General features: G+C 32.0%; 1 protein-coding gene across 2 annotated transcripts in view; it reads left to right on the top strand.

Annotated features, from left to right (window-relative positions):
• LOC107365957 (cell adhesion molecule Dscam1-like) overlaps positions 1-6,018 on the top strand; it is a 50,721-nt gene extending 44,703 nt beyond the window's left edge. The window contains exons 10-14 of one of the 2 annotated variants that reach the window (XM_025161602.2): positions 391-807; positions 1,498-1,680; positions 3,418-4,456; positions 4,537-4,804; positions 5,293-6,018. In XM_025161602.2, the coding sequence (XP_025017370.2) occupies positions 391-807; positions 1,498-1,680; positions 3,418-4,355 (1,538 nt within the window). In that variant the 3' untranslated portion in view covers positions 4,356-4,456; positions 4,537-4,804; positions 5,293-6,018. The remainder of the gene's footprint in view (positions 1-390; positions 808-1,497; positions 1,681-3,417; positions 4,457-4,536; positions 4,805-5,292) is intronic. The other variant, XM_015933538.3, reaches the window with a different exon arrangement.
• The last annotated feature ends 8,922 nt before the right edge of the window (positions 6,019-14,940 follow it).

Here is a 14,940-nt window from a genome sequence, read left to right as displayed (position 1 = left end):
TACGATAATCATTTATCTATTCAGTTTAACATTAAGGAGATTATTTTGGTACAGAATTGGTTTAAAAGATTTCATCGTTTTAAAACATTTTTAAGTAATAAAATATTGATATTTTTCGTTGAATAATAAAATTTATCTTTTCGTTTCAACCATCATTTACTCCCTGATCAATCTTGAATAATGTGATAAGATATTATTTAAAGTGTATTTTTAGGTTCAATTGAGAGAGAGATTTTCTGGGATTTTAGAAAAATTCATTGAGAATCCATCATGTTGAAGAATGATAAATTGTTAATTAAATGGTTAAAAAGAATTTTAAGTGAAAAGAATTTCCTTTTCAATATTCATGAGAATTCTGTTTTTTCTTTTTTTATTTACTGAAACTTTTAGAGCCCGTTTCCCCACCTCAAGATGTGAGAATCACTCCTAGAGGTTCAAGTGTGCTTAAGGTCTCATGGAGTCCACCCAAGCCTCCTGAAGGTGATAAGGAGCCAAGGATAACAGGCTACCATATTGCCTACCGAAAAGCGGAAAGTGACTCGCCTTATTTCATTAAGACCATTGAGGTTGCACCAAATAAAGTAAATGGTCGAGAAGAGTACTTAATAGGAGGATTGGAGCGGTTGACTAGGTATGAGGTTAAGGTGCAAGGATTCAACATGGCAGGTGATGGACCCTTTAGTGATCCATTGGCTGCTGAGACACTTCAATATGATGCACCAAAAGCGCCAATCGTAACTATACTAGGTTCGACACCAATGACCATTGACTTGTCCTGGGAGCCAACCGGAGATGAGCCAGTTACAGGTAAAGAGCAACACTGAGCACAGAGAAACATTGATGCATAGATATTGTTTTAAGTTGAAATGTTGACTTAAAGCAAAATCGATTAATTGTAGGAGAATAAAAATCGAGCATTGGACAATAATCGATTAAATGTGATGTAGCTTATTCTAATGAGACGGAATTTTAAGCAATCTTTTTCTTATGTTCGTAAGCGAAGTCACCCTCAATTAAAATTATGAATATTAGCTTAAGAGCCAAGTAGACTATCTAGTGAAATGAGAAATAATACAAATCGATTAATTTCAATCGGATAAAAATCGATTTTTACATTTATATTTTTGCAAAAATCGATTATTTTGGTACATAACATAAGGCCAAGGAAAGTCAACTTCAGTGACGATTATTGCTATGATCAATACATTATAGACGAAGTTTTTGTTGCAATAATGTAAAATAATCAAATGATTAACTTTAAACTTGGAATCAATCAGTTCAACTTTGAGTGAAATAGCAACAAATCAAAAGCAAGTGATAGTTTCATGTTATTTATCATTCATCTTGTCATGTTTATCCTAACATTTACATTCAAATAAACCCTTGTTTTCCATGCACTTGGTTTCCATGAAATTCTTGAAACTTTCTTTTCCATCTCCGATTCATATCCACTTCAGTAACTTTTCATTTCTTTTTCACTTTTTTCTCATTTTTCAGGTTATCTAGTCTTTTACCGAGCGGAAGGTAAAGAATGGATTTCACAGCAAGTCAGTTCGATAACTTCATACACCATTTATAGTGCTCAATGTGGTACTCGATATCAAATTTACGTTCTTGGCATCAACGATGCTGGACAAGGTGATCACAGTGATACAGTAATTGCTCGAACCGAAGGAACAGGTAACATTGCATTACCATATTAATCATTCAACATCAACTGACAATTCAAATAATGATGTTTATTCAAAAGTTTAAATTCCACTTGAAGAACCTTCTGATATTCAGAAAACTGGAAAAACCTTTCACCTTGTTTCCATGAGAAAATGAACGAAAATTTATCAAATTTTTTTCCTCGATTTTTTGTCACTTTTCCCTTTTAAATATGCAAACAAAGAGAACATATTTTTCATCATAATTGAGAATTGGTAATTTACCTTTATAAATGCATTTTGCTTGGTTGAGCTTTTGAAATGCTCATTATCATCATGTTCAACAGTATTCATTTATCAAAAAAAGCAAAAAGAGTGAAAAAATTACATTTGAAAGTACATTTGAACAGAATCATCAATCCATTCAGTTGACTCATTTCAACCTTTTCCAAAATAACATCAATTAAGAATCTGATTTCAATATTCATAATGTATTCAGGGAAACTCAAAATTCAACATTAATTTCATCTTCTAAAGAAATATTTGAAAACTTTTAAACTGTCAACACTTCAGTGACAATCAAATGGAAATGTTGAAAATTAAAAATCTTTTCTAATGAAAATTGAAGTGATTCAATTTGTCTTAATATTTCAAGATTGAAAATTGATTAATCTGTTCATTCATTCAATTATCGCATCTTTTAACCAAATTAACCGTTCGACTTTGCCATTAAAAAACAAATTTCATCAAATACTAATTAACAAAGAGTTTAATTATTGGATAATTTAGAAATTTTTTTTCTTCAACTTTTTCTTTTTCACTCTTTCTTTCGGTGAAAATGACAATCTATAATTAACCAAATAACTTGAAGCGTACTTTAATTGCAATTAGTTTGATAACTTTTTTTCGCTTCCCTTTGTTTCTCATTAAGTTAACCTTAAATTTTGTCCTTTTTTGTCTCCATTTCAAATTCATTAAACTTTCAAGTGAACCAGAAAATGTTCAAGGTTCATGGGATTGTCGAGTGTTTCAAATTGAATTAAATCTAATGGTTGCGCTATTGTAGTTATTATTTTCTTGTTGATGTTTTTTTTCGTTCATTGGTACATGCTTTATTTTGTTAACATGATTAATTGTGATTAAAGATGAAAGTAAAATCATAATCATGTTTAAACTTGTTGACATGATAAGTGGTATTAAGTGTTAATCCTCTCACCTTGAGTTGGTCAATGTGTCAATCATCTTGCACTGATAAACTCTATGGATTCACTTGCTTTCTGAGGTTTAATTGAGCATTTTTTCAGACGATTCTTGTTTTACGATTCATTTCTTTTCTGCTGAACTCGCTTTGAACTCATTGCTTTCGATATTTAATCGATTCTCTTAGCAGAATTGCTTATTATCTCAAGATATACAAATTTTCTCTGATATAGTATTCTTTGAGTTGGGTTAATTAATCGATTTTTCATCTAAAAGATCGATATCGATTAAGGTAAATCGATTTTTTCAAATTTCATCTGAATTTATTCGGCATTCAAATTAAATTTTAAATTCAAAAGTCGCTTTAAATTCTTTCTAGTTGAAAGTGACTTACTCCAGGTGAGCCGATCCAAACCGATGATCGATATTTGCATGTTTTTGTGATCGATTTATTGATAGCTAAAAATCTATCGATTATGTGAATTGTCAGTTGTTAGTAAATTGATTTGAAAATGAATGAAGTCTATTGCAAGTTTGATGAAATCTTTTTGTTTTATTTCTTTCATAGCTCCAGTTGCCCCAGATAAATCGTCATTCCTCCAGTCCAATTCAACTTTTGTCTTGCTCAACCTTCACTCTTGGCATTCAAATGGTTGTCCTATTTTGTACTTTGATATTCAATATAAGCGTCATGGTGATAGAGAATGGCTTTCCAGTTCCACTGGCGTTCCCGTAAACTCAAGTCCTTATCTAATTACCGACCTCAGTCCAGCCACTTGGTACAATCTACTAATGAAAGCAGTAAACGAAGCAGGCTCAACAGACGCAGAATACGTTTTTGCCACCTTGACCTTAGACGGAACCCTTATACCGCCCTTGTCAGTAATCAATGAACTGGAAAATGAGCCAGCAAACAAGTTGACTTTCACCTCCAAATGGGTTGTTCAACAGTTGAACCTGATTCTTCCAATTCTTTGTGGCCTCGGAGTCCTGACCTTGGGACTTATTGTCATTTGCTCCCTGCAAATGAGAAAATCTTTCATAGGTAACCATTCAGATCCAGATGGACTTTCAACTTCTGCTGGACTGGGTGAGAGTGTTTACAAGATAGACAATACTGCCAACAACGACCACCTAGGTTCACCCATTACCTCAAGTGGAAATCATTACAAGACTGAGACCATAAGCACCGAAGTAAGGTCAACCTGTGATCCAACCCTGACCGTCAACATAACTGGAGGTGGACTTGGAGCCGGTCTTGGAAGCTGTCGTCAAACTGTTGCTTCTTCAAATGCAGCAGCAACCTCAATATATTATCCTTCACCTTATGCCTTATCCCGAATCGAAGAGTATCGAACCCAAGAGTATGGTAACAAATGTGATGAAACTTACAAACTGAGTCGATTAGCGCGACCACCTGGTCAGATAACATCTTATCACGACTATGATACACCAATATTTTTAAAGCGAGTCAATTTAAATTCAGTTTCACCCAGCCTTGAATAATTGAAATGAACTCAAATTCAAAGCAAAAAGTAAAAAAAAAAAGTACAATTGGGACCAACAATTTAAATGCTCAATCACCAATCACCAATCTTCCACCAAAAGTAAGTTTCAAACTCAGATGGAAACCCATCCAAAGCTGCAAAATCCATAAAAGACTTAGAATTTCATTTCATTCTCTCAGATACTTATTCACAACGCATGATGTAAACATGAAAATATCGAGCACTTTATCATTATGCATGTTAATCAACTTTCATTTTTCCATTCATCAACTTCAACGTTGAATGAGAAGCCAAAAAGAAGGCTTAAACAAGCTTACAAGATTACAAAATTTTCGATGATCTTACAAAAGGTTTTCAAAGACTGTTTTGCTTGATAAATTGTTCAACTTTGTTTAAACTGTTAAACAACAAGCTAACAAGGCAAAAAGACTAATTGGTTTGTCGAAGGTAAAACTGAATCAAAACGATAAAACTCAACTCTTGCTTTGTTCGTTCAACAAAACTCTTTCAACTGCCTTCCCTGGAATCACTCCCAGCATTCACTCCCTGGCTCATTCCCTGCTGTTGTCGATATTGTGATATTTTTCCTTGATGAGTCTTCATCTTATCCATTTTCCCTTCTCATCATCATCCTTTTTACATCCTCTTTAACCTCCCACATAACATGTCCCTACTGCTGTGCCAAAAGCATGAAAAAAAGGGTTTATCATTCTTGGTGTGTTATTTTTGTTTTTCCTGTGATAACCAATCAATAAATTAGCTAATCAGAGTACAACTTTGCGCACTTAGCAAAAGATCTTCTAATTTAGTTTACAATCGATAACAAACCATCAGCTAATGATGATTGATGTTGAGCTTTTCTCTCTCGCTCACTCTTCTATTTTCATCTCTCAATCTCTTTTTTTTTCTTCTGCTCTCTCTTCATTTTCTTAAAGGTTTTGTCCGAAGTGGAAGAAAAGCAAAAACTCACTACAATGGAATCAACCATGAAGAAGTTATATCAGACACACTCATGAGGCTAAAACTCTCAGAATGTGAATTCAGCAGAAATGAAGCAAATGATGGAAATCCTTCAATCACGTTTCATCAGCATTCTCATCTTTCCCACTTGGTCGAATCAAAAATTCAATCGAAATCCAAGTTTCAAAAAGAGACGAAAATTTTTCGCAAACATTCAAAACATCATCAGAAAAGTTATTTGTTTTCATTGAAATGTTAATTGTTTTGTTTCTATATTGTAATAATTTAACCTCCTTTCAAGACCACATGTAAAGGTCAACAAAAAGGAAAAGTTTCAAAACTCAGAATTACCATCCAAAAGCTTTCATATTTTGCCTACCAAATTGTTTACATGTAATGCCGAAATAGAAAAAAAAATGATCGAAAGTTTCAACCGATAAAGAGAGAAAAAGAGGAAAAAATCTTTTTCCACTGCACATTCATTATTCATCACAATGTTGACAAACCAATTTTTTGTGCTCAACATTTTCATGGACGAAAATAATTTGTTCAAACTGTTATCCTGATTCACCTTTATTCACACTTTTTCATATTATGTACAAATACCATGTAACTTTGTGATAAAAAAACTTTTTCTCTTTTCTATCAAATAAAGATGAAAATGTCTCCAAATAAAAAGTGAAATTGCTTCTCACCAACAATTAGACTTTTTTAAGAAAAATTGCAACTTGGAAAAATTTCATTTCCATTTTAGGTGAAACTATTTGCTCTCTAAATGTCGAGCTAATAACATTGGAATAAACAAATTTTGCATTAAGCTGTTACCTGGGAGTGAATATTTATCTTATCAATATTAATAGCCAAATTTGTGATAAACTTTGAGTAAGAGTTTCATTGCATATTTCAAGTAAAATGTCAGCAATAACTTTTTTTCTTTCCTTTTCTTTCACTTTCTTTTTTTTTCTCTGCTTCATTCTCAGTTTCAGTTTCCAATTGACTGAGCAATAAGCTTATCACATCGTCACACTTGAGATTGTAATTAGGAGTGAATCTCGTTTTTTTTGTCTATTGCCTGTTCTACTCTCTGCACAGTTTCCAGCAAACTGATGGATCAACAAAATTGGTTGCAACTTTTTTTTCTCTCTCTCTGCTTCTTGTTCGCCTGAAAAATTGTCTCCTGTCTTTTGGTGTAAAAATGAAAATATGATGAAAATGGAAAAATAGTTCAATAAGAAGAGAGTGAAAAAAGAAACTTTAGATTGATGATAATTTTCATTTGAAACTCATCTCTAGATAAGAATTCAATGAAAGTGATATACTTTTTTGGCCTTTAACTCTCTTCTATTGACTAGTCACTACAGATTGTAGTTTACAGTCTATCAAGGTTTCATTTTTTGACCATCATTCTGATTCATGGCAAGAATTTCAATGATATTCTTGACCAATTTTCCACAGTCAGTTCGTTACTCTTTTAGTGCTTCTTCTTCAATTGGAATCAAATTGCTTCTGTTCAACTTCCATATAATCATGGAAAAATTGTTATTACAATTTCTAGAAATGATTCAATAAGAACAAATCGCATGGAATGATTATTCATAAAAAATCGATTTATCGAAAATTCAGTAGAGTTCGAACTTTCGACTTTTGGAAATATTTATTCAATGTTAACTCATCCAATTATATATCTTGATAAATTTTTATTTTCTTTTTGAACTTGGATAAACATCTGAGCCGTTGACCAATGGAAATGAAGTTTCTTGTGGCTTCAGACAAGAGTTAAATTCAATGAATATATAGATCTGGAAATTGTTTTCAAATTTTTGTTATCAATAGTTGAGACTTGTTCATGATCTTGACAACTTTGCATTGTTTTCACTGGGAATGATAAAAAGAATCAAAGGAAAAGATATAAATACGATGAACAATGGTGAATGAAATAAATTGTTTCCAATCAGATAAATCATATTTTCAGTTCTACACACATTTGTATTTTCATTTTTCTCTCTTTCTTCTTTTTTCGTCCTTTCTTTCTTTTTCCATGGTGATAAATTTAGATTTATCGTGATATTGTCCTGTTTCTTGTATTGTTTATGGTTATTATGATGAGTAACAAACTTTTTTGGCAAAAAAAAGAACCTACAAAAGAAGAGAAGAAAGAAGGCAAGAAAACTGAAAAGTAAAGGAAGAAAAAATTAGGAAAATATCATTCATCAGAATCAGAATTCATCTCAACCCCCATTTTTCTTCTCTTTCTCTCTCTCTCTCTCTCTCTCTCTTTTCATGAAATAATAATGATGATGATGAAAATGAGAAGCACGAGGGAAACGACGATTAAATTGAGAAAAGTTGAAAAAAAGCAAATCATCAGACAAATAAGATTTTTGTCACTTTTCCGGAATCAATTGCTCTGATGATTATTCACTTCTTGTCATCTTCATCATCGTCATTATTTGTTTCCTCAACATTATAAAGAACAAAATTGTCACTTTTCATGATCGAAAAATTAATAAAATTTCGCAATGTCAATTAAATAATTAGTCTGGCAAATCTGATCAAATACACGATTGAATTTCTGGAAGAAAAGTTCTATTAATTTATCATCCAATTTGCATTCATTTGTACAGAAAAATTTACAGAAGGCACAGACTGCAACACTCAGGGTGCTATAACAGTGAGAAATAAGCATGAAAGATTGCAATAAATGATTGCTTGAACTTCGATGGGTTATTTAGATTTCTTGCCTGAAGTTGACTGAAGAATGAAAAAATGTACAGAATCGTTCGTTCTCCAACGACGAAGCTATCGCACATACAATATTGATGTTAACAACTGATCTACTGATCTCTGTTATTGTACTTATCATTGTCTTTCAATGAAGCTTTACTTTTCAGGTAACAGAATTAGTTCATTCGATTTAGCTTTCAATTAACCATTTGATAATAATAATGTTTAAACGCCCAAGTGAATCAATTCTCTGACCTCAATTTGGTTGTTTAGAATTATTTATTAAATATCAATTTTTATACTTTTACAATTATTTTTTCTTCAATGATAAATAAAACTTGCTAAGGCGAGTATGATGGTCAATGAAAGTGTAAATAATGAGGTAATGAAACTGTTGTTGATGGTAAAGAGATTGGCGAAAGTAAAGCCAACGTCACTTAATGCCATTCGAGCCATAAAGATGTCATTCTAAGAGAAAAATAAAATGTTGATTTTTGAAATTGATTGAGATTATGTTATTGACTTACTTCATGATATAAATGGAGTGAGTTTAATTTGAATGAAAATTCATACAAATCTTCCAATCCTTGACGAGACAAGTTGTTGACTGAAACCAGATTATAAGTCAAGATGATCAATTGGACTGTTTGGATGAGTATGGGTACTAGGAAAATGAGGTCAATTTTTGTCTGAGGTCCGAATGATTGAACGATATTGATAATGTTATAAGAAAAATATTTAATGTAAAATAGAGTTATGAAGAAACGGAAAAATTTCTCAGCATTTCGTGTCGATCGAACCGCATAACTGTAACTTTTCCTTAAATTTCTTATTTCATCGAATAAATGATTGAACGATTGATTAGATGTACCGTTTAAAGTAGCAATTTGTGAATTGACTTGATTAAAAGCAGCCCGTAAATAGATGCAAGTGTTGCAAATCATATTGAGAAGGAATAATACTCCAAATTCAATGAAGAATTCACTGATTATTAGCAAAATAATCACGGATCTGGGAATATCTTGATAATATGAAAACATATAAAACAGACTTAGAATGATGTAACCAATAAAGGGTATAACATGAATGATGAGATTCAATCCAAGATTTCTTTTGATCGCGCGAGCAGCTGAAGTATTAGTTTCGATGGAAAGTAATTCGATGTTGGAAACATATTTTTTATAATAATCCAAATTAAAACTAAACAAAGCCAACAAAATTTTAGCAGACAAAACGATTACAGAAACAGTGGTATAAACGCATTCAAAGATCGATAGCTTCGTCGTGTAATTACAATGAGAAATACCGTAAATGGATTGATAAGCGATTCGGAAAGCTGGACAAAAAGCAAGAGAAAACAAAAGAAAGAATTTTGTTGCTCTTCCAAGTATGTATTTTGCAGGTAGAATGAATCCATCGAAAATCATTTGCTTGGGTGGACTTGAACTTGTTGGTGAAAACATTTCAACTTTAACTTTTAACTTTTTTTCCCGAAAAATGATTTCTTTTCGTTCGAATCACTTTGAGGAAGGCGTGTTAATAAGTTTGGCCAGACTCAATGAGATTCCAGGGCTCGACAATCAAAGATTTATGTTTTAACTAGCAATACAAATACGATGTAGCTAATCACTTAATCTATAGTTTTTAAGCTAACAGGATTGGTTAACTGATTTCAAACCTTTTTAGACAAATAAGTGATTAAATCAATTCTCAGAATCCGTTTGATTATTTAGGACTATTAAACAATTATTGAAATTTTTATTCTTTTACAATTCTTAGATTATCAATGATAAATGAAACTTGCTAAGGCAAGTATAATGGTCAATGAAAGTGTAAATAATGAAGTAATGAAACTGTTGTTTATGGTAAAGAGATTGGCGAAAGTAAAGCCAACATCACTTAGTGCCATTCGAGCCATAAAGATGTCATTCTAAGAGAAAAATTGAAAAGTTAATTTTCAAATTGCAAGTGATTATGTTATTGACTTACTTCATGGTATAAATGAATCGAGTCTAATTTGAATGAAAGTTCATACAAATCTTCCATTCCTTGACGAGATAAGTTGTTCACTGAGACCAAATTATAAGTCAAGATTAGCAATTGGATAGTTTGGATGAGTATGGCTACAAAAAAAATCAGGTCAATTTTTGTCTGTGGGGCAAAGGATTTAACAATATTGATAATGCAATAAAAAAAATATTTAATGTAAAATAAAGTTATGAAGAAACGGAAAAACTTCTCAGCATTTTGTGTCGATCGAACCGCATAACTGTATCTTTTCCTTAAATTCCTTATTTCATGGAATGATCGAGTGAACAGTTGGTTAGATGTTTCATTTAGAGTAGCAATTTGTGAATTGACTTTATTAAAAGCAGCCCGTAAATAGATGCAAGTGTTGCAAATCATGATGAGAAGGAATAATACTCCGAACTCGATGAAAAGTTCACTGATGATTAGCAAAATAACTATGGATTTAGCAATATTCTGAGTATATGATAGCATATAAAATATGGTTAGAATGGTGTAACCGATGAAAGGTATAACAAGAATGATGAGATTTAATTGAACATTTCGTTTGATCGATCTTACAGCTGAACTATCAGTATCGATGGATAGTAGTGCAATGGTGGAAATGAATTTTTTAAAATAATCCAAACTAAAGCCAAACGAAATCAACAAAACTTTGAGCAACAGAATGATTACATTTACAGTGTGATGAACGCAATCAAATGTCGATTCCTTTGTCGTGTAATTACAAAGTGAAATACCGTAAATGGACTGATAGGCGATTCGGAATGCTGGACAAAAAACAAGAGTAAACAAGAGAAGGATTTTGGTTGGAGTTCCAAGTATGTATTTTAAGGGTGAAATTGAATCCATCGAGAAACCTTGGCTTAAGTGGACCTTGACTTGGTGTAAATTTCAAATTTAACTTTTGTCCGAAAAATGACTTCTTTTTGTTAGAATCAGTTTGAGAAAAGGCGTGTTGCTAAGTTTGGCCAGACTCAATGGGACTTCAAGGCTCGTCAATAAATCAAAGATTTATGTTTTAACAGCAATACGAAGACAATGAAGCTAATATTTGATGTTAAGTTAGTTTGCATTATAATATTTGTAATTATCAATTTGACAATTCATTTATGATGAAAGTCATTGTGTATTTCCAGCCTGAAATAATTTTCTTGAAGTAAGATTTTTCTTCTATAGTCTCTTCTACGTGCTCACTAAATCTACGAAATTAGTTAAGCTGATTTCAACCATTTGAGACAAAAAACTGAATAAATCAATTCTCAGGGTTCGTTTAATTGTTTGAAATTATCAACCGATTTATTGAAATTCTTATAGTTTTACAATTCTTGGATCATCAATGATAAATGAAACTTGCCAAGGCAATTATAAGTGTTAATGAAAGCGTAAACATGGATGTAATGAAACTGTTGTTGATGGTAAAGAGATTGGCGAAAGTAAAGCAACGTCACTTAATGCCATTCGAGCGATAAAGATGTCATTCTATGGGTAGAAATTATAAAGTCAAAGGTTAATTTCTGCTATTAATTGAGATTCTGTTATTAACTTACTTCATGATATAAATGGATTGAGTTTAATTTGAATGAAAATTCATATAAATCTTCCATTCCTTGGCGAGATAAATTGTTCACTGAGACCAAATTAAAAGTCAATATTACCAATTGGATTGTTTGGAACAGCATGGCTAATAGCCAAATCGGTTCAATTTTCGTCCCCGGCTCAAATGATCTAACAATCTATACAATATATAAAGTCAAACTATGAAATTTTTGCGGGAAGATTGTGGCCAAACTAAACGGGTTCTAAAGAAAATTTTCACATAGGATGAAAGCCATGATTAAACTACAATCGCAAAAAATAGTTCGAACTTTCTCGGAATTCAGGTTACTGAGGAATTAGTGTTCAAACAGTGTAGGGGAAAAAACGCAGAATCCGTATCTTTTACTATTGACATTGGGGGAAAAACTTTTTGGTTAATCAGGTTGATGGTTTATTGTTGGATTAGAAGGATAAGTAAAACTGTTTGCGAGTAAAGAGTTAAGTGAAAAATATTGTACCTTAACTGTACAGAAAGATTTCATTCTGTTCAGCTGTATAACCAGATTTTATTTTACTTTTTAGTTTTTCTCATTGACGATGGTCTTTCATCAAGAATTTGAATCTTTAAATATGGATTGAATTTATTGTATTTCAGTGAAAAAAATTACGATCAGTCATGATCGGGGGTTCCACTTGTATTCATAATGTTAAAAGAGAAATATTCAATGTAAAATATAGTTATGAAGTAACGCAACAATTTCTCGGCATTTTTCGTCGATCGAACTACATAACTGTATCTTTTCCTTATATTTCTAATTTCCTCGACTGAATGATTGAACATTTGGTTAGATGTTACATTTAAAGCAGCAATTTGTGAATTGATTTGATTGAAAGCGACCTGTAAACAGATGCAAATATTGCATGTCATGTTGGCTAGGAATAATGATCCATATACGATACAAGCTTCGTTAATGATAAGCAGAATGACTTTGAATATACCAAAATTTGAAGTTTCTGATAGCGTGTAAATGATGCAAAGTATGGTGTTACCGATAAAGGGTATAGCAAGAATGGTGAGATTGAATTGACGATTTCGTTTGATTGTTTCAACAGGTGAACTGCTAGTTTCGATAGATAGTAATTCGATGGTGGAAATAAATTTTTTGAAATAATTCAAATCAAAGCCAAACAGAACCAATAGTATTCGAAACGACAAAATCATCAAATCTAAAACGGTATGCATGCACTGAAAGATCGATTCCTTTGTCGTGTAATTACAAAATGGGAGAGAATAAATTGAATAAAAGACGATTCGGTATGCTGAACAAAAAGCAGTGATAAATAAGAGCAGAACTTTAGTTGCTGATCCAAGCATGTATTTTGATGGTAACATAAAGCCATCCAGAATCATTTGCTTCTGGGCATTCGGACTTGTAGGTAAAGACATTTTAACTTTGACTTTCAATGTTTGCACGAAAAATGATGCATTTTCTTGAAATCAGAAAAGGCGTGAAGCTAGTTTGCTCAGTTTCAGTGAGCTTCAAGATTAATCAATCCGATAAGCAAGATTGATTTTTTAACCAACAAATATAAAGTTTGAATTAATATCAATTTGTAATCATCGTTTTCATGATCTATAATAAATTCATTGTGAGTTTTGTTACCCAAATAATGCACTTTTTTTGATTCAATGGTAACCAAAATTTATGGAATCAATCATTCAATTTTTTGTCAAATTTTTTTTCAATTGTTATAATTATTATTATTAATATATTGCTGATAGGAATAACTATTTGGCTTTCTCAGGGAATTTCATGGAAGTCAAGGGAAGCAATATCTGATAGAAACTGTTTAATCGTATGAGTCAAAAAGTTGTTTTGTTTAGATTTATTAACATTCATTGAAAATTTCATTGTACAATTATGTGTATTACAATTTTTTATTCTCAACGATAAATGAAACTTGCCAAGGCAATTATAATGGTCAGTGATAGGGTGAACATGGATGTAATGAAACTGTTGTTGATGGTAAAGAGATTGGCGAAAGTAAAGCCAACGTCACTTAATGCCATTCGAGCGATAAAGATGTCATTCTACGAAGAAGATAAGAAAAGTTAATTTTTGCAATTGATAGCGAATTTATTATTGACTTACTTCATGATATAAATGGAGTGAGTTTAATTTGAATGAAAATTCATACAAATCTTCCAATCCTTGACGAGACAAGTTGTTGACTGAGACCAAATTATAAGTCAAGATGATCAATTGGACTGTTTGAAACAACATGGCATATAGCCAAAACGGTTCCATTTTCGTCGTTGGTCCGAAAAATCTAACAATATTCATGATGTTAAAAGAGAAATATTCAATGTAAAATATTGTTACAAAGTAGCGCAACAATTTGTCAGCATTTTGTGCGGACCGAACTGCATAACTGTATTTTTGTCTTAAATCTCTGATTTCATCGAATGAATTAAACATTTGTTTAGTTGTTCCATTCAAAGCAGCAATTTGTGAATTTATTTGGTTGAAAGCAGCCTGTAAAAAGACGCAAATGTTGCAGGTCATATTGAGAAGGAAGAAAAATCCAAACGTGATGCAAACTTCATTCGTGATAAGCAAAGCGGGTTCGAATATACCGATATTTGTATTTGTTGCAAACGTGTAAATCGAGCAAAGAATGTTGTTACCGATAAAAGATATAGCAAGAATTAGAGAGCTTAATCGACGATTCCGTTTAATTGTTCTAATAGCTAAACTATCATTTTCAACAGATAGTGATTCAATGCTGGAGATGAACTTTCTAAAATAATCAAAATTTAAGCCAAACAGAACCAACATTATTTCAAGCGACAAAATGATTACATCAAGGACGGTGTGAATGCAATCAAAGGTCGATTCTTTTGTCGTGTAATCACAATTTGGAAGATAGTAAATAGCATAAAAGACCAGTCGGAAAGCTGGGCAAAAAGCGGTGGTAAATAAGAGCAGAATTTTAATTGACGATCCAAGCATGTATTTAGATGGTAACATGAATCCATCCAGAATCGTGTTTTTCAATGGATTTTCACTTGATGGTAAAAACATTTCGACTGCAAATTTTAATGTTTCTACGAAAAAGTTAATTTTCGCAATTGATAGCGAATTCATTATTGACTTACTTCATGATATAAATGGATTGAGTTTAATTTGAATGAAAATTCATACAAATCTTCCATTCCTTGGCGAGATAAGTTATTGACTGAGACCAAATTATAAGTCAAGATTAGCAATTCGGTTGTGTGGACAGCCATAGATAATAGATAGATCGATCCGATTTCTGCCTGTGGTCCA

The sequence above is a fragment of the Tetranychus urticae genome, chromosome 3 (assembly GCF_039701765.1).
Source record: "Tetranychus urticae isolate SD_2017Ah chromosome 3, NJAU_TeUrti_SD_1.0, whole genome shotgun sequence".
NCBI lineage: Eukaryota > Metazoa > Arthropoda > Arachnida > Trombidiformes > Tetranychidae > Tetranychus > Tetranychus urticae.
This window is presented reverse-complemented; position numbering and strand designations above follow the sequence as displayed.